The sequence below is a fragment of the Pundamilia nyererei genome, unplaced genomic scaffold (assembly GCF_000239375.1).
Source record: "Pundamilia nyererei isolate P.nyererei 1_Seehausen unplaced genomic scaffold, PunNye1.0 scaffold00060, whole genome shotgun sequence".
Lineage (NCBI taxonomy): Eukaryota > Metazoa > Chordata > Actinopteri > Cichliformes > Cichlidae > Pundamilia > Pundamilia nyererei.
The window spans coordinates 2,681,903-2,704,352 of NW_005187461.1; the positions used below are offsets into that span (position 1 = coordinate 2,681,903).

The 22,450-nt window shown below is 41.2% G+C and overlaps 3 protein-coding genes across 5 annotated transcripts; all 3 read right to left on the reverse strand.

Moving 5' to 3' along the window:
* Positions 1-140: 140 nt before the first annotated feature.
* trabd (TraB domain containing) lies at positions 141-7,033 on the reverse strand. Its single transcript, XM_005734840.2, has 10 exons — positions 6,968-7,033; positions 6,379-6,419; positions 6,070-6,124; positions 5,414-5,580; positions 4,936-5,076; positions 4,457-4,567; positions 4,218-4,357; positions 3,165-3,337; positions 1,780-1,876; positions 141-1,663 (listed from the first exon to the last, which is right to left on the reverse strand). Exons 2-10 carry the CDS (start codon positions 6,400-6,402, stop codon positions 1,492-1,494), a joined length of 1,080 nt encoding a protein of 359 aa, XP_005734897.1. The 5' UTR covers positions 6,403-6,419; positions 6,968-7,033; the 3' UTR covers positions 141-1,491.
* A 318-nt stretch (positions 7,034-7,351) lies between these two features.
* On the reverse strand, positions 7,352-15,078 carry panx2 (pannexin 2). The gene is made up of 6 exons (XM_005734841.1): positions 15,010-15,078; positions 12,335-13,010; positions 10,044-11,158; positions 9,635-9,770; positions 9,222-9,407; positions 7,352-8,995 (listed from the first exon to the last, which is right to left on the reverse strand). Exons 2-6 carry the CDS (start codon positions 12,561-12,563, stop codon positions 8,679-8,681), a joined length of 1,983 nt encoding a protein of 660 aa, XP_005734898.1. The 5' UTR covers positions 12,564-13,010; positions 15,010-15,078; the 3' UTR covers positions 7,352-8,678.
* A 1,919-nt stretch (positions 15,079-16,997) lies between these two features.
* Positions 16,998-21,773, reverse strand: mlc1 (modulator of VRAC current 1). 3 transcript variants are annotated; one of them, XM_005734843.1, is made up of 12 exons: positions 21,499-21,773; positions 20,847-21,167; positions 19,492-19,581; positions 19,273-19,326; positions 19,058-19,159; positions 18,815-18,916; positions 18,631-18,702; positions 18,425-18,541; positions 18,245-18,301; positions 17,837-17,959; positions 17,499-17,660; positions 16,998-17,280 (listed from the first exon to the last, which is right to left on the reverse strand). In XM_005734843.1, the coding sequence occupies exons 2-12, from the start codon at positions 21,102-21,104 to the stop codon at positions 17,203-17,205; spliced, it is 1,215 nt and encodes a 404-aa protein (XP_005734900.1). In that variant the 5' UTR covers positions 21,105-21,167; positions 21,499-21,773; the 3' UTR covers positions 16,998-17,202. The 3 variants fall into 3 exon arrangements, with proteins under 3 accessions (XP_005734900.1, XP_013766775.1, XP_013766774.1); XM_013911321.1 differs by having other exon boundaries at positions 16,998-17,283; XM_013911320.1 differs by having other exon boundaries at positions 17,490-17,660.
* Between the last annotated feature and the right edge of the window lie 677 nt (positions 21,774-22,450).

Genomic DNA, 22,450 nt, shown 5'->3' on the forward strand with positions numbered 1-22,450 from the left:
AGTTTAGACTACTCGATTATTATTAATGGGACAGCTCATATTTCAAGGGAAGGTCATGTAGCCAGTGATTACAAACTCAGTAAGAAGCTCTACAAGAGATACAGCTCAGTGTTGGGCAATGTAAGACTCAAAGGCAGCAGTGATAACAGAATAAGGCTTTATCTCCCAAATCTGACCGGCTCAGTTTCCTTCATAGAAGATAAAAAACAACAGTCATTAAAAACATGATGGTTCATTTGAGAGAAAGAAACATGTTTTGTAATTTTCAGCATTTCGGTCCATGAGTTTATCTCAGACTGGGAAATAATAATGCATATATTCCAAAAGTACAGTTGGCACACTGAATATTAGGATGTTTCCTTGTGATGGTTTTTAGAGACAACTTTCTGTATATAATGCATATATTTGTGTGAGAGGGCCCCAAACTGGAGGTATAAACAACTCTAGAAGTTGATAGATGATGCACTGCTCTTCCTGAGGCATATATAAACCTGTTCTGTATGCATGGGTAATGACATAAATGGGTGTATGGTATCATTTCAGCTGCAACCAAGTCAACACAAACTTTTTAGTATTTAGAAAATAGGCAGATCATGTAATATCATAAAGACATCCTCTTTAATCTTGCATTGAACCTTTGCACGTGTAAGATAACAACACACATTTCTGCAGCTCCAATATGAGGCACTTGTCTTGTTGATGTTGGCAGGACGGTGCACAGAAGAAATCAGTGAAGTTTGTCTAATGCTTTAAAAACGTATTGAGAATTAGGAGAATGACGCTCAGTCTGATTCACATCATTTTCATGTATTCCTTACATACATATGTGGGCCAGTCTATACAATAACTATATATTGTATTTTTCCACTTTTTTAACATAGCTGTATTTTTTCCCCTCTCCCAGACTGCATGTACAGAACAAAAATGTTATCAGTCTCTAATAAAGTGCTGAACTTGAAACAAGCCAATTACCAACAATACTGGTCGGCACTATATGAAGGACTAAAGAAACAGCATGCTCCCAGAAAAATCCCCCACTATATCAGGGCCCGTGAGTAACAGTGAACCTGATGATCAGGATGCTAATCAAATAATAATAATGAAAAAGAAAACGTGTGCATGAGTCCTTTGAAGGAATGCTGTGGAAAATATAAATATACTCAAAATGAACTATTGGCCTTTGTGAATCTTACCATAAAACAAACAAACAAAAAAATATATATATGCATGAATTTGCACAAAATATGCAAGGTACTCAAGAGTACTGTCATGGTTTCTTTGGCAGTACAGCCCTGTTGTGTCTACAGAGACATCATTATAAAGTGGGGAGCTCTGAACCCCATTAGGTCCTTGTTAGTTCACAATATGGGCTGGTGAACCCTCTTCCTCCAGCCTCACCTGACACCTGATTTTAAGGCCATTGGTGATGGATGCATTGTTTTAATAGATCATAATTCTGTTTCACAGATGGCTTAGAGAAGACCAGTTGGGTCAAGCAGGAAGAGGCCGCAGTGTCTCCAGTAAAGATCGGACTGGAGGTAAAGACAGCAGGGCTCTACCTAAACTTCCACCGACACGATAACAGGCATATCCCAGCATTCCCATCATGACGCCCTTTATGACAGCGCACAACACCCAGCCAACGCGTGAGGGAGGTGCGACACTAGGGAAGACAGAGACACACAGAGTTACGGTTGTAATGCCAAATCAAACACAAAAGGATTATGTTTATGGATTTATGGTGTAATTTACTGCGTACAAACAATATGCGAAACATACCTCATGATTTCATTAATATTAAGCTGCTTGTCCCAGTTTCGTTCTATGCCAGGGACGTGACCCATCCCTACGACTCCCACCACCACAGCAGGCACTTCTACAAAAAGAACAATGATAGCATAAACAATGTCTACACTCGGAAATGTTGATGCATAAAAGAATTGGTTATTTGGGGGAACTGAGTACATCTCCACTTTTACATTTAAAAATAACACAACTATTCCAGGGAAATGATCTCCGAATTTGCAAAGCTTTCTCTTGTTTAACTATTCAGAAACTTCTCATTACTGCAAAACATAGGCGTTACTGTCAAACTACAACATCCACAACCTCTTTTGTAGTTTCACAATGAATACAGATTTAGTTTCTAAGTTTATTCAGCAAAAACAGAAGAGAATGACTTACTGTTATAAAAAATGAAAAAGCATTTCCATTAAATGTCTGCACCACATTAAAACCACACCGACATCACTGGTCAGCTGATTTCACAACAACTGAGCCACATATCTGATGACAGATATGTGCACAGTACTTAACAGCTAAAATAAAGTTTTGACTCTTTAGTTTCAATTATATTGAGCAATGTTTTTTAAACCACAAACTAAACGGACAAAAAAGTATTTTATAAGTGGCTGGAAAAAAGGAATTAACACCCATATAAGAATGAAAGAGAGACTTTAAAACTATACCGTGAAATTCACTGGCCAATTCATTAGTTAAACACAGTTGAACCCTCTTTTGACTTCAGAACTGCCTCAATTCTTCACGGCACAGATTTTCTAGGGTGCTGGAAACATTCCTCTGAGATTTGGGCCCATATTGACATGACAGCTACAGTTGCATTTTGGTATAATGCTGCAGTAGCACATCTGCTTGGAGGTATGATGTGTGTCCAAAAATGATCTTTTACATAATTTGATTATAACAAATATCTATTTGAGTTAGCGTTTCCTTCCTAATCAGCTGAAAGCAGTCTGGCCAGTCTCCTCTGACCTCTGTCATCAACAAGACACAATATTTTCACCCAGAGAACTGGCACTCACTGAAGATTTTCTGTTTTTTTGGCCCTTTGTAAACACTAGATATTTGCATGTGGGAAAATCCCACTAGTTCCACAGTTTCTGAAACACTTAGAATCCACAGTTACACTTAGACCTTATGGCAAGTCCTTTCTTGCCTATTCTGATGCCTAGTTTAGACTTCAGCAGATTGTTTTGCCCATGTCTACATGCCTACATACAGTTGCTATCATCTGATTGACAGATTAGAGTTTTGTGTAAACAAGCATTTGAACAGGGGTACCTAATGAACTGGCCAACGAATGTATATTAACATCAGATGAAACCAATTTATTGTCCTAGCTTTTTGAGGATTGTAATACGCACTCTGGGCATTAGGGGGGGACTCCACACAGCGAGTAGCCTGTCGGAGAGTGTGTGTGAGGTAGATGTCTCTTTCAGCCACAATGGTTTTGTGAAGAGCAGGAAACTCTCCAATCATCTCTGACATAGTTTGCTCAAGCAGGTCCTTCTGTTTACACTTCTCCACATCCTCTTTACTGAAACATGACACAGCAGTCAATTTAACAGTGAAAAGGAAGTGACACAGGACAGAGAATATAGTCTTGTTCTATAACTGCGGTGTTTTAGAAACAACTTAACACTTCCTACTTTACGTCTTTATACAGGATGCAACACAACCTTAGAAACATTTCATTTTCTTAATTATATTTAGTGCAATACTAGCAGAGTCTGGATTAACATTGACATTTAAGGTTTTCAGTATAGAGACCAACATTCCAGTTCCTGAACTTTGACACAGTAGTAAGCATGAAGCTTAAATAAACTTTATCAGACTGCCTGGTTGGTCTCCAACATAAGCTTTAAAAACATACTTGTATTCCTTTAAGTCTCCATAACCAACATTTTATAATTCTGAGGTTCAATCTCAGAGTTGCTGAAAGCCACAATGGTTTTATAGATTTACAGACATCATCATTCAGAAAGAAATGGTAGCGTTGCTGTTACTCTGAAAATGTGAGTGCTCACTGCCTGGTTGTACACAAAACACAAACAAAGCAAGTCATGATTCTCACACATATACACTGTAGTTGCATTTTTCCCCAGGCAAAGACTGCTGAAAACAATACGGTATTATCGCTTTACCAATTTCCACAAATTTCACCATTAACATTTAAACTTCTGTTTCACAACTTTGCTTTTGTACGTTTCCACAAAACTGAACCATCCTGAACCAATTTAGCGAGCAATATAATCCTTCTTGCCAAAAACTCTGAATGATGACTCTTCTCTAACGTCAGCATTATTCATGTATTTGAACAAGCTGTGAAACGATGCACACTGTCCGCTGAATATTTGGTACTAAAACAGAGTCGTGTTGACGCTGTGTGACAGAAAGCGATCAAGATGAATTTATACCTGATTGGGTCTGACAGAAAGCAAAGACCCCAGGCCAGACGGGCCTTCTGCCAGAGACTGAGAGCAGCGATGGCTCTCTTGAACGTCACAGGAATTGGCCGATCCCCGAGATGAAATTTACAAAAAGGTACCCGGCCAGCCTAAAAGAGAAAGGTAAAAGTTTTTAAACAAACAAAACAAAAATAATAATACATAATCAAATTATTCTCCACTATGTTGCATTTGTGTGCACGGGTTACCTCTTTGAAGGCCTCCCTAAACTCTCCTCCAGGCGCCATGCCCAGTTGCTCTGTGATGTGAGCTGAAACTTTGAGCAGCAGAATCTGCATCAGACCCGACATCACCCCATTCTGACAAACAGAGCAAATAAATTAACACCCACTTCCAGTGATCAAGGTCATTCTTTAAGTACATAGTAATTTGACAGTAATACAAGCCCAAAGAAAGTATACAATAATACAGGAAACTAAAGAAGTTAGTTCAGAAGTTTTATCCCAAATATCAAAAAAGTAGGAAACAAACCCAAAACTCTTAAGTGACACTCAACGCTATATTTACACCATACTGAAACAAAGTTTAAAATATCAGAACTTGACCATCATTGCCTTATTTGGAATAAATGTACTTCTACTGTCTTTGTTTCATTATGACCTTTTCCACCTCTCTTCATCTACCACTGCTGTTTTTCACACAACCAACACCTTTCATAAATCCTGACCTGTTTGATAGCCTGCTGAACCTTATCCAGATTGATGTCTTTGGCTTCCTTTAACAGCGTATTCTCGTCCATCTTCAACATCGATACCCTATACTGGCACAGCTCCACCACGACCACGTCTGGCTGCACAGCTCGGATCGTCTGCACCAGGAGAAGGAGCACAGCGGTGTGAAAAATCAAGAGACAAATACAGAATAAGAAAGCAGAAGACTGGAATGTCAAAGCAAATGAACAGTTATGAAAGAAGCAAGCACAAGAGAAATCAATGTGAAAGAACAAAAGAGACAAGGTTATGCTTGCCAAAACAAGAAAATAAAAAGAAACGACATTTAAATATGTAATTCTGTGAGTGTGCTTCTCCACACACACAGAATTACACATAAAATTTCACCTACCATTAACAGTATATCACATTTTAAAAGAGTTTAAGTGGCTTCCTGCTCTGTAACAGTCCTGTTTTTCCCCCTTATTGGCTCACCGTGGCTACATCCTTTTTGCTGCTATCACTGAAATGGGCAGTGCCCACCAGGTATAAGATGCTTCCATCAGGTGCAGTAAGACGAGACACCGTCTCTGGGAGTTCAGGAGACGACTGGCGGCGCTGGGCTCGCAACTGCCAAAGCAACTCCACTGCTTCACCATCCGCTATACAGGAGAGGGATAAAAGTTTATTAAACTGACAGAACAATTAAAGTTATGTCTTACTATAACCATTATATTATGTGAGGGAAGGTACATAATGCACTATGCTAAATTGTAGAAATTTACATTTAAAAAGTAACTTTGAGAGGAATACACTAATAAAATCCTTAGCACGTGCATTTAAATGACAAAAAATAGAGTTCTTACTATTTTACCAATAGAAAGCTACTTGAAGTTATTACTATTATTATTTTAGATTTACTTCAATAATAATGACATGCCTGTTGCAGTGCCCCCCTAATACCGATGCATTCATTGGTCTCGGATTACATTCAGTTTTATTCATTCAAATATTCGTAATAAAAAGTTATGAATGTGAGACAATATTTCACAACAAGTGGTCCCTTAAAGATAAGGAACTACATACATTGTCTCATGAAACACTGTTCTCACAATATGTTTATAAGGGGGGAAAAAGAAACAACAACTCACAAAGATCTGGAGGTAGACACGGCATTCCGTCCCCCGAAGGGCCGACTGAATCGTCCTGTGAGACATTAAAACAACAAAGTTAAATATAGTGGGATTATTTACATCAGCAGCAGATTAAAATGTTATTCTTATTGCTCAAGTCAAGTCAGTTTAAGAAAGGTGGGGCAGCTTCACATAAGTGGCAATTGAGAAACAACAGAGACTATGTTACATCACTCTAAAAACTCAGAGGCTGACGCAGGGCTATCTCCCACCTGATAAAACACCCTATTTTTCAGCCAGACCAATAAAACATGTTTCTTTACCAACCTCCGAGTTGTTTTGTTGGTCCATGCTTGCAGCCCTGGGAGCTGTATGTGACAGAGAGCAGATGGAAGTCATTGGCGCACACAGAGAGCGGTGATGCGTTCACTGACAGTAACGTAGACACAGCACAGCCTCACTGACTGCTGACGTTGCTTTATGTGTAACGACAACAGCTGCCGACTTCTCTAAACGCAGTTTAAACGCGATCAACGCTGGCTAAAGTAGTTGCTGCCGCTGATTTCAGAGAATTAAATCAAAGAGGCACCGTTATCTAAAACGAGAGCATTATCAGTAAGATTAGAACAACTGCGCAGTAAAGGAAGAAGCGCCTAGTCGGTGGAAGGTCTAACGTGCAATATCTTACTTCCAGGTGTAGAGCTGCTAAATACTGAACGTGTAGTTACCGAGGGCTCTTCGTTTTGGCTAGCTACCTTTACTCAAGCTAATGTGGGCTAACAAGTCCGCCAGGAATCTGGTCTAATTAGAGGAATTTAAAGAAGAGGATTTTTTTTAAATAAATGCGAATCTGAAACACGAGATATAAGATACTATACGCGATAGTTGTCTATAAAAAGAAAGACCTGTTACTTACTAAGTCGGCCCTTCTGCCAGAGTGCTCTCCGCTAGTACAGCAGCACAGTGTCAGGCTGTATCTGACAGCCGCGGTGCATTCTGGTACATGTAGTCATTGATTGTTGAGACGCATTTTGGGGGATTTAATTATAAAGATAACGCTTTTAATCCTTTTTTTATGAACATTTCACACGTTACAACCAAAGCCATATTATCCATGTGATTACTCGCATTAGGACTGCTAAAGGTTTTCACAGGGCAACAGTCCTAATGTGTAAATCAACACAGTAAAATCATATTAAAGCAGAGCTCTGATACAATGTGCTCTCACACACTAGTACTACTCGTCCTAAAGTGCTTTTGGATGCATTTAGTGTGCTTAAGTAGTCTCTAACAAGGGGATTTTGAGCTAGCCTATGGAGATGAAGAATCACCAAGACAAAAGATTTCATTTAATTTTAATGCCCCAGAAAAAAAGGTATGCATAGGTCTACCCATTCTTTAGGTAGGCCCTGAAAATGAGACTAATGTCTTCTACAGTTGATGTCCTGTTGGTTTCTGAGTCAGTGCAGGCAGTTCCTTTATTCTAGTCTCTGTACCCTAATGTATGCAGCTGCAAGAAATGCAAAAAAAATAGTCTGTGTGTTTATAGCAGATAATGAAAACCTTAGTCATTCTTATAAAACCCTTATCCTGCTCATCTATATATTCACTTCACATTAGACACTTCCTCAAGAAGCCAACAGAACACAAAAGGTCATATTTTACCAGTGAGTCCAGCTCCCTTCATCTCAGAGCTGCTATTAAAGTCTTCAAAAAGAACACATCACTGTAACTGCCTTTTTTTACAGCATCAAAACATATCTGGCATTAGTTTCACTAAGCAGTATTACAGTTCTACTTTGTTTTACAAAGTCACGCTTTCAATGGGGAGTCTGCTGTCTGCTGTACTTTCAAATGGCGTCCAAGTATAGTTAAGAATCGTGTTCTTATGCAATTGTGAAATGGCAGTAATTAGCCATGAAACATGTCATATTTAAACACCCCACAAGCAGTGAGTCATATACAGTGTCTATACATGTACAGCGTGTGGAATAAGATGTTCTAAGCGCATACATTATTGCCACAATTATACTGTGATCTTTTGCATATTAATTGTGCAGATCTCAACAACTGTATTGCATGAGCTACCTTTCTACTTGGCTAGTGGGATAAAGGGACTAAGCGTTATCATGTGATTAAAATACATTTTGTTTGATGTTGCAGATTTGCATTTCTAAAGTGTCTGCTTTTTTTAAAATTATTATTAGGAAAGTCACTCCTCGCTCTTTACCCTGTCTATATACTTTTTCAATATAACTGTGTGACCCTGCACTGTAGCACCCTGTTGAATTATGTCACTGCTGGTTTCATTGGTGGGTGATTAGCTATACACAGTCATCCTGAGACATGAGTGTGACATCATTTCCTACAGTAATAAGCTGGTCAACACAGGTAACGAAACATATATCTCTCAGTTTATCCTTTCTGAAAGCTCAGCTTTGCCACAAGAGTCTTCCCAAGTCACATCTATTCCATTTCTGCTCCAACAATCCTGGAAGTACAGAAGTTAATTGAAAGATCAGAGGTGGCAGCTGATAGAAGGTGACTGGCATGGAGGTTATGTGTGTAGAGTGCAGTGTCTGGGAAAATAATCTCAGTCACGGTTCCTCTTCTTCTTCTCCTCTTCCTCAACATTCTCCTGCAGCGATGAGCTCCCCAGGCCTCTCTGCCAGCCTGTCCCTCCCGCTTTCATCCTCTTCTTCCTCAAAGAGAGTACGATGCATACTCAGTAGCTGGTGTGTGGGTGCTCTTGTTAGTGGAGGTGGTTGAGACTCAGCATTTTCCTTCTGAGTGGAAGGCCCCAGTTGTTGAGGTGAGGACTTGGGACTGAGCGCATCTTCACTGGAGGGAGGGTTGGGGCTAACTCCATTTACATATGTAGTGGTGGACAGGGTCCCTGCAGAGAAGGCAGCGTTGGTTGATTCTGGAGAGCGAATCTTATTCTCTGTAATCAAATAAATATATAGAATAAAAATGGGAGCTAAAGAGAAAGAAAGTAAAAATATTAGCTGGCCAAAGGTGATTGGCCATGCAGCACAAGCATCGTATGCAAGTAGAATGTGTATGTTGTAAATAGCTATGCCCACTGTCCTGCTGTAGAAATGCACTATGAAAGGCACATCCAAATGAAGTGATATCTCTGTCTCAGGCATAAGCACAATGAGAGCTACCTGTAATTGCACTGGACACATGAACCACAGTGTGTGTGCCTTCAAGGTACACTGTATCCATGTTGTGCTCTGAGGGTAGAGGTTCTGTGGTTGTGGTCTCCACCTTGGGCTTGCGAGTTGTCAACATATACGGGTGGACATCCAAAGAGAAGTTGCGTGTATGCTTTTTCTCCATTCCACTTACATCTACAATCAGAAAATAAGTAGATCATTAGAGCAGATGGGGAGACCACCCATCAAGAGTGTTGTTTAAACTGTCTCAGTTCATTTTATGGTCACAGAATTCGCCTACATAATACTAGATACATAGGAACATATGTTTCATACTGGTCGGATAGTGCGCCTAACTTATTTAAACTAATTATAAAAGCTTTAAAATGTCTTTCTTACTACATATTCAAACTACCCGATACCTTTTGTTGAAGGATGCTGTGTGCTCTTGTTATCCAGAATAGGTGCAATAATGCTGTCTGCCACTATTTTTCGTCTGAGAGGTTTGGGTTTTTCCTGCTTTGTGTTATTTTCCAGCCGTGTCAGGGTGAGAGGTTCCTTCACATTGGACAGAAAATAAAAAGAGGTCAGTTCAAGTCTTCAACAGCAACAGATGAAGTCTTCTTACTATTTTGCATATATTGTAAGTCCTAAAAGAAAGCTGCTTCTTATGCCTCTTCAGTGAAAAAGGCCCTTATCAAGAGTTACTATTACACCATTTGAAGGATTATGGCCTAGAGTATGTGCGCTCCACTGAGTCAATATTTAAAGTAAGGGTCAATCTGCTTCTAGAGGATAGTACATTTTGCATTCAGAAACATGTTTCCTTACCTTAAATGGTTGAGGAAGAGGATTTGAGGATGGGATCCATTTAATCTTCTTACGAGGTCGTTTGACGACCAGTGGCTCACCACCCATCTCTCGAACCCCGAGGTCAGAAGGATCCATATTGGGATCAATTGTTTGGATCCCAGATTCCCTCACAGTGGGTGTGGCATCATGGTTGGACTGTGCAAGTGCAGCCAGCAGCTGCCTGACTACATTGTCGTACATGAGGTCACTCTCATTGGTGATGAAGTCCAGTCGGTTGAGCGACTTAATGTGATCCCTGTTCTCATTGCAGAACATGGCCAGGATGTTGATATCGCAGAACTGAGACTTCTGCCAGCGTCGCCGCGTTTTAATTCCAACCTTATGGAGTTTGTCGAATACAAAGTTGGACTTGCGTACCACAAAAAGATGCAGCAAATTAACCAGAATGATGAGGTTCATGGTGCAGAGTAGAGCAATATCTACTGCTGCCATGATGCGCTGCAGCTGCACAGCAGGCAGCTTACAGTTGACCCTGAGCTTCAGCTCTGGATAGCTGCTAATGTCTGGGTGCTCACCTAGTGCACAGGTGAACTCATTTTGCCTTTGGCGGGCATAGTAGGTGCTCAGGTAGGAAATGGGTATTGAACTGAGGCAGATAATAGAAAGATGGCGAGCCAGGTAAATCTTGGCCAAAAAGTTGCTTTGGCCTCGTCTCTCTAAATATTTCTCAAAAAGGTTCTGCTCAGGGCTCTTCTCTTTCTCTGCATTCTCTATGATCTCCCTCCTCTCCCGCTCAGTTATGCCCGGCCCTTTGGACTGGATCTGCTTCTCGATCTTTGGGGCCCGGCCCTCAGCAGCTCGATGATAGCAGTTATCAATCTCTTGAAGCAGGAAATTGAGCTCTGAAGTGAGCCTTGTAGAGGCGAGGAACTCCCAGCCCAAAGCAGGAATGTACATGATTCCCGCAAAGGCCAGCAGAGCATAGGGGAGGAACTTGTGCTCAAATAGCGAAGGCCACTCAGCTGGCTCCATACCAGGTTTAGCATCACGAAGCTCTGTCCAGCAGTAGCCTCTTGCATACAGTGCCTGGTCTCGAGTGAAGTTGTGTGGTGTGTAACAGTATATGGACTCCTCTGAGAAAAGTACAAGTATAAAGAATCAGTCCAAACTTTTCTTTAAATTACATCTCATAATAGATTGTGCTGCAAACTGTTCTCCTTATTTCTGTTAGTAACAACATGTTAGTAAGTAAATGACATGTAAGATCAGGCAGAAATACTTTTAATAACATCAGCTCTAAGTAACAATGATATTTATGCTACTTATTAAAAAGTGATATCTGGAAATGGATGCATGTGCAACATTCAGTAACAGGAGTCAAAACTGAACCACAACATGGCTCTGCAAAACACTGCAGATCCTTACAAACAGTTAAAATAATAGCTCTTCTTCAAGCTAAACCTATGACTTGTGAATCAGTAGACACATGTTTCAGTGATTCATTACATTCTCTAGGAAATATCTTGCACCTTACTCATCATTCATTTTTAATCAGTACTCTCATCTCATCTTTTAGAACCCATTCAACACAAAGCATTGTGTGTCTCTGATCATACTCAAGCCACATTTTGAAACGAAAGAAGCACCTTTCAGGCTCTCACAGAGGAAATGAGAACACCCAGATCACTTCACTGTCCATTATGTACAAGACTAAAAGGTTTGAGGGATCACCAGTTCCATTTAATCTTTCAAACTAAGCACTGTCACCTCTGTTATTATCAGTGGTTATTAGATTTTCTCTTTTAAATAAACATGCATTCTATTGTTATTAGGGATAAGGATAATGTGTGCAATGACAACACTTGTTTCATTCACAGAATGCTGGCACCATCTTTGTGCTGAGTTTCCTCAAAAATAATAAACTCTTCTGCACATCCACTGACTTGCTGTTTAAACACATAGTCCCAGCTGGTTACATGCTACACAGAGCCTGACTCAGCAATGAACCGACATTCCTCTCTGGGTTTTCACTCTGTCTTCTACCCAAACCCACCCTTGTCTCCTAAATCTGTAATCACTTTCACTCCCTCAGTTCTCCAATCTGTTTTCTTCTCTCTCTGGCATCTAGTATTTCAGCTTTCCTTTTTTGCTCTGCACCATACTGCTCCCTTCTCTTTTATGCCTTGTTTCCAGCTTACACTTCTTACTACTGTATGTATGCAGCCAAAACCTTTCTCTGATCAAAAGCGGTCAGAGGGCAAACAGCTGCAGGTGTGGCTTTAGCAATGAACCCCCCTCTAGCAGCTCACCTGCAAAGTTCCTTGTGAAGACCAGGGTGACTAGCAGGATGGGGATGATGACCGTCCCTATAGTAACAACGCGATCAAAAGGAAGCTCCAGTTTGATTTGCACCATGAGGCCAGCCAGTGCCCCGCCCTTCTCATCCTGAGAGGAACCCGGCAAGATCAGCTCCTTCAGCTTCTCGCCTGCAAGTAGAGCTGTAGCCATGTCCAAGTTTTGATCGAGGATGTTCTGCATCCGGAACAAAAATGATGCACACAACAACCCCCCTCTGGGCAAGAGGGGAGACTAGACACTCCCTGATGAAGTTAGATACTCGTCAAAACAATGCTAGAAGCCACACGTGCCACACGTGCGCAGGAATGTGTGGCCAGCTTCAGCCCCTGTCACCTTGTGTGGAAAAGTAGTGGGTCATACTGTGTGGCCTGTGTTCTTCAGGTCTCAGACTCTTCTACCGTTTCATGCAGCTCTTCTGTTGCAGACAAACAGACATAATGTGCACTGCTCACTCAGCCTCTCCGTTGTGCATCCCCATGTTTGTGTGTCTCTACAGCGTCTGGCCTCAGTCTGCAGACCCTGTGCTGCAGGTTGAGAAATGAGCTGAGTTTAGGGATGTGTTCTTGCAAACCCCAGGGAGAGTTGTTACATGAGCTTGGGAAAGGAGACTCAGTGACCAGTCCTTTCCTGAAAGACAGACAACAAGTTAAGGGCAGTGTAGTGTGTTCATTTCTATAAAGGTACACCGAGGTGCAAGTTGTCATTGAATGTACAATAGCATATTAGCGTAATTTAAAAGAGCAACAGTCTGATTGATACTGCTTCACACCTTCTTCCAGAAGGCTCTCTGTTCCCATCCATCGTCCTCTTTAATGCAGTCATGTGGCCAGGGATTTCTAATCCTCCCTCTCTGACCAGTGAAGTGTGAGGAGGATTTTTGTCTTTGATCAAGCAAGGACACTAAAGGGCAAGTTTATACTCGGAGGACTATTTTAATTTTAAACTGTTTAAAGCATACTTTGATGAAGCGTCTATTTGTGTTAATACATTAAAGGCCTGATATCTTGGGGACTGAGTCTGTTTCAAATTTCACCCCGCTCCTCTCTGGACTCTCTGGAACAACATGTTCACACAAGGATGTCAGATGAACCCCGACACTTGTCAGTGACATCAGGGGGTTATCATGTGTGGCTTATCGTGTGCATCTGAGAGTGGCTATTTGAGATTGAATGCATGCATGGTCAGGGCTGTAACTATGGAAATGCTTTAAACTTGCTTGGTCATTTCACAGGAAGCTCTTACAAATTCCCTTCATGCGGAGTTTGAATACATCACCACTTTCCATCAACAATCCCACTTGCTCCTGCATTTTCCCTTCATATATGAAATCTTTTTTTAAAGCGCTCAATTTGAGGCTCAAAATGTAACCTAATATCTTGATGAGGACAACCTTGAGAATGTGGTTTTGTGGGTAAAAGGGACAATTAGCTGCCAGCTTTAAAGCACATGCTTAGCAGTGAGAAGGATCACAAGAAGATGATTCTTTTGAAATTACAGCAGAGTATAATATTCAAGGTTGCACAGGTTAATGCTGAGATCACTGGTTCTATATCTGAAATAGAGAAGAAGATGTCTCTCGTGAGGTATGAAACATTTACTTTAAACTATTTTCTCAACTGCCTCATGACAGTCAAGATTTATTTTTACCCTCAAAGACTATCTCATGGAAGATCAGAGAAGAAGTAAAGTTTGCATAATTTAAATTTAAAGGGGTAGAACACCCATTTCGGGAGCTCAGCTGGAAGCTGCACTGCCGTCTGCGAGCCACTGGCACTGGTCCAGTCAGACAGATTATACTCCTCAGTTGGGCAATGCTACCAGTGTTTAGAGAGGGAATCCCAGATTTCTTGGCTACTACAACATCCAGCTAGAGTTTGGCCAGTTCAGTCAGCTACAAAGACACAGAGCCAGGCTCCGGGACAAGAGCTGAAGGAGAGAAGCTCCATTCATCCATTATTAATTAATGATAGCTGAGGAAGGAAGAACTTTCAGGACTGATGTGATGTCTTCTCACAAATGTGATCAGATAACAGTCCAGTGAACAGAGTTTAGACAACGTTCTCTATATGCCCTAAACAGTGCACAGGAGACGATGTCATCACCCTTACGGTTGTGTCAGTCTCTGACGGAAACACCTGCAGGAAGATTTATTTGGGTTGAGAAGATCACCATGCCCTTAGTCGGTGTTCTGCTAGGACGCTTTTAAGTGCTGTTTCTTGACTATCAGTTCCAAGACACTAGAAAAACCAGGAGGACACTTTCACCACAGACATGGCATTGCAGTGAATTGCAGCTGCCTGCAAATGACGACCCCTTTCAGCACCCGCGCGGTGGATAGTTCCCGAATAGCCAGCCAGAGACGAGCCGCTAAACAACATCAAGTGTAGCGATTCAATGTGTGTGTCAGAGGAAGCGAAAGTATGTGTGAGTGTGTGAGCTGCTCCGTGTGTGAGAGAGACAGAAGAGGAGATGCTCAGGATGCTGAATACCTGTATGAACTGTGTACCTGTCCGCACCAGATGAACCACCGCTACATTTCTTGCTCTGGTGCAAAAAACGGAACAATGTGCAAGCTTTCAGGAAAAACAAACAAACAAACAAACAAACAAAAACAAAATTCACTCACCGTCTCTCGTTGCATCTCCCGGCACGGTAAGAGTTAATCTGCAGTGCGGGCGAGCAGCTACAGCATGTATCCGAGGCACACCGGTTTGTTCCGCCTTTCCCCCCCCAGCTCCAACCCTCTCCTCTTCCCTCCCCTCCCCGCCCTGCTTCTTCCTCAGAAACAAGAGATGAGAAACACATTAAGATTCTGTAGTTCAACACATCCCCTCTCTTTGAATCGCAGGATTAAGTGCGCATTTCAGACAGAAAGGCGAGCTAAGATGCTAAAAACATATCCCAATCCATATCCGGATTATATTTATTTTGAAAGGTTTACCTGTGAAACTGCCTCTTATAGACACAGATCTATGGATTTTAGGATTCTTGGATATGACAGGCTCTAAAAGATAACCTTCTATTAAATATAAATAAGCAGTCCTTCGAAATGTTATTAGTATTACTATATTTAAAGGCTAAGACTTGTCACTGAAGCCTTTAGTATAGGCTAAGTGAAACAAACACCGGCTATTAGTCTACTCAAAGCCCACATTAGCTTAGTCTACAACCAAACCACAAGGCACTGACAGGCTTTTGTTTCCCACTGATATTGGTTTATCCCACCTGCCCATCATCTGTGACTGTGGGACTGCCACAGAGACACGCAAACAGGGAATGGGAAAGATGTCTGTCATTCAAACTCACTGGGTGTGGCGAGCATTTTTGCTTTTTTTGGACATCAACTAGTCATCTATTACTAAATTATGTAGGCCATAATTTCAAGAAGTACTTAAAGGAAAACGACACAAAATGCTTAGTGCACTGAAATATATTGCTTTTGATCACGCTGAATGTCACGGATGAACTTTCTGCTGCAGAGCACAACACTCCTGTACAAGGACAGTTTCATCGATGCTCTCTCCTCTTTGTCTCAGACACTTTTAACTCAAGCCGGTTTCCACCGGTTAGGGTATCCTTACCTCACCGTCTGCCATCTCTCACTCTCTTCTTGGTCATGTTGCAGTATGATAAAGCGTCTTGTTGTGGCGGTTTAAGTAATAATAATAATAATAATTATAATAATAATGACCTGATGTGATGAGAATTATATTCATATTTGACAAGCCAAAACTGACCAGACATCGTTATAGTGACCACCCCATTTCCTCCTCCTTTATAGTTTTAATATGAGTAAGAGATGTGAGGTGTCTAGCTCAGAGACAGACACAGGAGCAGAGGGATGCGGGAAAATTGATAAAGGAAGGAAATGAAGTTAATAAATATAACAATATGAGAAGGCAATTTTTATGTATGTCCAAATGCAAACACAGGGGTGCTGAAGTTATTGCAATTAAACCGATACACACATAAATTCCACCTCACAGCTTGGTATCAAATTATAAGATAATATGTGAACAACATTTCCATGAAAGTTATTTTCAGATGAAGACTTTTTTCTTCTTCTTGGTTTTCCCAGCACAGAAAAAACCCATTTCCCATTCATAAAAAACATTCAACACGTACACAAATTTACTCTTGACATACTTAGTGCTGATGCCATTTTATTTTGCACAAGGCATACTTTCAGTTAGTATCATTTACATCAGTTGATACTGCTGCACATCGGCTATATTAAAGCAGTTCTCCTGTAAAAACTACCACACAAGGAACCTGGCTACTGAGTTAGACTTTGCCATGAATTTAAATACACTTCATTAGTTTTTGCATCTGTTGCATCTTCCACCATGATTAGTCACCAACATGTGAACGGGCAGAAAACTGTTTCAAATTATTAGGATATATAAAGAACTGTTTCAATTTTGTGCTAGGGATATTTTCTATTACTTGTCATTGACTCGCATATTTTCAATGCAACTAGCATACAGTGTAAAAATGCATTAAATCTCCTGACCACAAAAAATACCACAGTGGTACCAATATGGAAAACACACATAAAAGCATTATCTATGTAAGAAAAAAACACTAACAAAAGCAAAACAAAGTACACGGTTTCAATTTTTTTCCTCCTATCTTTGCTTCATTTTTGTGTATTTTGTTCTTTATTCCAGTCTCCAGTTTTCCGTGTCTTTCCAATACTGCTTTTCCCTCTTGCTCCAATATTCTCTGTCTTCTGATTATACTCTTGTATTTGCAGCTTATAGCGCTTGTTTTACCCTTCTTCTATCACCAGGTCTCTCCAAATTCCTGGATGCTCTCTTCATTGAGCCATTTGGACCACAACTGCCTTCCAAGCTCTGTCTTTGTCAAAATCCTGCAATGCTCCATTTGATGTTTGCTGCTGTGGAGGATGAAAAGGAAAGAAAATATTCAGAGGAATCAGGTGTTGAGCATGAGTGGTACTGTGCTATTTTTGCATGTAGTTCATTAATTGATACATATGCATTTACATGTGGTATACCTTGATGCTAAACTCATCAGTAAATGTCTGTTGTTGTAAGTAGTGATATAGACAAGAGCAGGATTTGCACATATGGGTGTGTTTACCTGGCATACCTCACAGTAATGCATCTGGGTCTGAATGTTGTCATCACACTCTGGAGCTCCCATGCGAAGCTGACTTTTGTAGGTGGCACAGTGCACCACAGTGGCTGAAGTAAGAATTGCCTGCACCAGCAGCAGCACCATCAGAATCAGCAGCAATATGTCATAGGATTGCTGGGATACAAAGAGAGACAAGCACATATATGTGAAATTGGTGTAGTTTTAAAAGTAATTTCTCATGATTTACTTCCCCAGCTCCTGTATTTTTGTTTTTAATGACACCAGAGCTAAGTGGATAACTCTTGAAAATACAAACACAACCATATATTTTCACTTCACTTTAGCCTCACTTTGGCTGTAGGCACATCATGCAGGAATATTTCAATAAAGCTGATCACACTGCAAGAGAGGAATCCAGAGGCTGAAAAGAGCAGAGGAGACGTCACGCTGCTGATGGCAATCAACACCTCCACCTGAGAGATACAGGGTTGAGAGCAGAAAGAAGAAAGGCGGAAAAAAGAACACAAAAAGCCAGTAGAAAGAAGAAATAGATGTGGTATTTAGATGAAATTATACCTGCTCCAATGACATTTTGCACCCACGTGATTGCAAATACAGGAGGAAAAAGTTTAGATTGAAAACAAAGTCATAAAACACTGAAGTATATGAATTTCAAGTTTAAAACCAACTCCATGGTATAACAGCTTTACACTGTACTAATCTCACAGATCCTGCAGATATCAGATTATTGTACTCACCAGGCATTTGTTAGGGTATTCTGACACAACATGACTGGCAATAGCACTGGGGAAACACTGCAAAGAATAACAGGTAATGTTATGCGATTGAGTTGCTCGTCAGTCATTTTAAACATACCTTATCATTCTGAGTGGCCACAAGTGCCTTAAAAAACAGTAAGCTTTATTAAGCCAACTTACAGCCACAAGGATCCAGAAAAATGTAACAGACAAGTAGGGACCAGGCAACAAAGCGTCCATGTTGAGCGCAATAATGCCTCCAAATACAGCCGAGATTCCTACAATCACTTCAATTACCTGTTGCAGACATCAGTTATGGATTAAAAGAAAAACATATACATATATAGGTTATATAGTTATACTTATTTATATGCAAGTTTACTCACAGAATATGCTTTAAGGAGCCGAGTGGGGAAGACTGCAGGTTTGATAATCACAGGCCTGTCGTATGACCCCGACTGGAGGATGGATAGAAAAATGAAAATTGTTTAGGATGAAAGAATGAAAGGGAACAAAAACAAACAAATAAACAAAAAAATCGCTCATGTAGACATGCATACACTCACACACCTTCCTGTGGCAGCAGCAGTCCTCTGCAGAGCGGGCTGACAGGATGACAGTGCTGGCCATCAACACCTCCAACAAGATCATCAGGATAAGGTTGAAGTTAATCTGAGAACAGACAGAACATGTTAGGGGGCGAGAACAGAGACGCAACTGCTAAAAGAGAAAACAAAATATAAAAGAATAACTCAAAATGTTTGTGCTTGTGCATCCAAAAGGACATGTAGTTTTCGATTCAGATGGATTTACATTGACAGCTGAGGGGTTCAAGACCAGCTTACAACCAAACCAAACCAGGCATGTGGTCGTCACAGCAAATGTTGACACATAGACCACTTGAAAATCTGACACCTTAAAGGAAACATGAGAGTCTAATTAGTATCGTGCTTCGGTAAAAGCTTCAATTAAAAACCATTAAGACATAATTATCTGTTTAGCCTTTGATGAGTTCATTGTTTACTCACTGCAACGTGTCTGTTCTTGGCAATAGCAAAACTAGCTATTGCTGCAGGGATGCCCTGTGAAGAATACCAACAAAAAGGAGCTGCTGTATTTATCTATGAAGACCATTACTGCCATTTTTGACATGACTCCTGTATAAAGAGTGTGAAAGATGCAGCAAGGTATGCTAGCTTTCAAAGCAATATCAGCATGTGATTAAAGTAACTGTGATGGTCACTTACAGAGCCCGCAGCACAGCGCAGGTAGTCCATGGCAACAGGAAACACATTTCCCAAGTACAGAGAGAAACCAGATGTGATGAGCAGACAGCCCTGAGGACACACCGACGCACACACACATACAGCCATGTATACACAATTAAAAGGGTCATAAATGCATTCAGCAGGTAAAACTGTGCAAGAATTCCTCTCTCATACACACGAGCCATTTGAGAAGTAACTAAGCCAACTGCATAATCCTGCCTGGTGCAACAGCCCCACCAAGACTCTTGTTTCTAGTATGATCTGCGACAAAGTGGGTACGTTTTTTTTTTTTTGCAATAAACACAATTTGGTTTTAGTTTGAGCAACAATTTTCTGGCATGTAGCGTTTACAAGTATATATTAGATTTTATCATATACATTTGTGTAGTCAGCATGATCTTTTTCATTTTACAAAGTATTGGAGACTACTTTTAGTTAACCAAACTTCATTTCTATCTAGGGTAGTGTCTGTATAGTTCAGCTTCTTCCAATGTGCAGCAACTTACACACTGCAAAACTTTCAAAATTTCCCCGCGTTGATCCTTGCATTGAGCTGGGTGTGTCTGCTCACACTTACACTATGTGCACAAGAGTATTGGGCCACATCTCTTAATCACTGAACTCAATAATAATATGGGGTTGGGCTTTGGCTCCCTTCCAGTTCCAGTGCAGAGAAGTCTTGATGCTTACCATGACAATTATGCGCATCTAACTTCATGGGAAAGACCCTTTTATGTTCCAGCATGACTGTGCTTCAGTGCACAAAGTAAGGGCTGGCTAGGTGAGCTTGCTGTGGAAGAACGTGACTGGCCTTACCTCAACCCCACAGAATACCTTTGGGAAGAACTATAAGGGAGATTTTCAGCCAGGTCATCTATTCCAGCATTAGTGTCCAACCTAAATGATCTTTTGGATGAATGGGCAAAAATTTCCACAGCCAGATTTTCTATGTAAAAGGCTTCTCAGAAGAGTGGAAGGTATTATAGTTGCTAAAGGAGGGGCACAAAGTCCTTAAAATGCCTACAGATTTAGAATGGGATGTCCTAAAAGAGCTTTTAGGCGGTCCAATATTTTTGTCTAAATAGTGTAACACAATACACATGCCCAAAATTGATCTGCTAACATTTTAATTATTGAAACAACCCCATCATGGTGTTCTTTCCTTGTGGAAGCACAAAACAGGATTTCTTGTTGCCACTTCTCACTCAAAATTTCAAGATTGGGGCTACTCAAAAAAAGGAATCACCCCAAACTTTAAATCTGTGTGTTATGGACTAAATAGAAAAATCCTGTAGTGTGCTTCCGTTGCTTCCCCTGACTGTCTTTCCTCTCACCCCTATGAGGACACTGTAGAGCCAGGCCCTGTAGCTGAAGCAGGGGTGCTTTAGGGGCTCCGGCTGGGCCAGCTGCAGGTCACTGGCCCTCACGTCCACTGTGTAGCTGTCCCGTTCAGACCTATCCCGCTCCCCTCGGTCTGGCCTTCTCTCAGCTCCCCGGTCACCCCGTCGTCCCAGTGTCCCATTTCCTCTCCCCAGAGTGGGCATGTGGGTGTAGGTGAACTCCTCTCTGGCCGACAGCTCTTCGCGCTGCATTGTTAAAGTGGCTGGTGGCTTGCTTCAGTAGCAGGATGAAAAGTATGGAGTGAAGAAAACACCCTGTGGGAAAGAATGAAAAAACAAAAACAATATCACATTCCAAACAAGGACAAGCTCTTCGTCTTCTCATCATGTTTCTCTTTACGATCGTTCCTTTCAACAAGAGGTCCAGTAATTGTAAAAAGTGATGATGGCAATCGGAGCTCTCAGATCGGGGCTTTCAGGGGAAAATCAATTAAAATCACATTAAATAAAGAGAAAGTATGCCATTAGGCTACTAATCATGCAGTGTAACAAAAACACCCCACACCCCTCCCCTTGTTTCTGTCGGTTCAAGCCAAGAGAACTTACTCTACATTCCACTGCTTCTTTTTTGCTTGTCTGAACTCACCTACTGTTGTTTGTCTCGCAAAGTCTTCCCAGTTATTTTCCAGGAAATGTATCCTTCAAGAACTGGAATCATATAACCACAAAGAAGACAGTTTGTCTTTGCTCGAAGCTCCTTCTGCTCCCCATCTCTCTCCCTCGCAACTTGCAGCCTCTTGCACCCCCACTCTCCTCCTCTTTTCCTCTCTTTCTTTCCCGTTACACGGCGTTACTCAGAAACAGTTCTGAAAAGTTTTTTGAACCCATCAAAGCGTGGAGCTAAAACACATGGCTCTTGTGCTGCCAGCCTACTTTGTGCCAAAGAGAGAGCGGCTGTGCATGACAACAAGGGGAGGATGAAGGGGCTCGCACTGGGGGCAGAGTTAGAAGGGCAAACACCCTCTTTACCCTCCTTTTTGCCCATGCAGCCACACATGCACATCAAGGCACTCACAAAACTGAACAATAGGCCTTCAGAACTGAGCACATAAGAAATTTAGAAAGTCACATTCATAGCAAGTAGAAATTCGCACAAGTGCAGAATCAAACTGTTGTTTTTTGCCTACAGTTGAGTGCGTCCCCCTGTTGTGTCCCCCCTCGCAACTTCCCTCTGTGTTACTTAGTGTTTCACTGCACTTCACAGCCCACTAAATTAAGATGCCCAGCAGTGCTTTAGAAAAGAGGCGACAGAGACATTTCCATGGCCTAATCACATGGTCCCTTGTGTGACACGGCTAATCTGATGATGGATCATTTCTGCTCCATATAAGAATCTCTTAATGACTCATTAAGGACTAAATCCAATTGGATAACAACATTTTGTGGGTGTGTGTTAATTGTGTCCGTGTTTAAATGTCTACATATGTGAGCACCTCGGGATTCCTTTCAGTCTTTAACACAGCCAAGCATTCTCAGTTCAACATTGTTGCTTGGTGGTGGTAACCATGGCGACTCCTTAACATCTGCTGTCACCACAG

Excerpts from the sequence above, each read along its gene's own strand:
- trabd (XM_005734840.2), bottom strand. The coding sequence starts at position 6,402 with ATGGACCAACAAAACAACTCGGAG. Across the intron at positions 6,125-6,378 it reads ACCAACAAAACAACTCGGAG|GACGATTCAGTCGGCCCTTC; the intron begins GTTGGTAAAGAA and ends AATGTCTCACAG. Across the intron at positions 5,581-6,069 it reads GTGTCTACCTCCAGATCTTT|CGGATGGTGAAGCAGTGGAG; the intron begins GTGAGTTGTTGT and ends TCTCCTGTATAG.
- panx2 (XM_005734841.1), bottom strand. The coding sequence starts at position 12,563 with ATGCAGAACATCCTCGATCAAAACTTGGACATGGCTACAGCTCTACTT. Across the intron at positions 11,159-12,334 it reads CTTCACAAGGAACTTTGCAG|AGGAGTCCATATACTGTTAC; the intron begins GTGAGCTGCTAG and ends TACTTTTCTCAG. Across the intron at positions 8,996-9,221 it reads TGTGTCCAGTGCAATTACAG|AGAATAAGATTCGCTCTCCA; the intron begins GTAGCTCTCATT and ends ATTTGATTACAG.
- mlc1 (XM_013911320.1), bottom strand. The coding sequence starts at position 21,104 with ATGCAGCGCGAAGAGCTGTCGGCCAGAGAGGAGTTCACCTACACCCAC. Across the intron at positions 19,160-19,272 it reads CCAAGAACAGACACGTTGCA|GTGTCAGATTTTCAAGTGGT; the intron begins GTGAGTAAACAA and ends GTTTCCTTTAAG. Across the intron at positions 18,302-18,424 it reads TTTTCTGGATCCTTGTGGCT|TGTTTCCCCAGTGCTATTGC; the intron begins GTAAGTTGGCTT and ends TATTCTTTGCAG.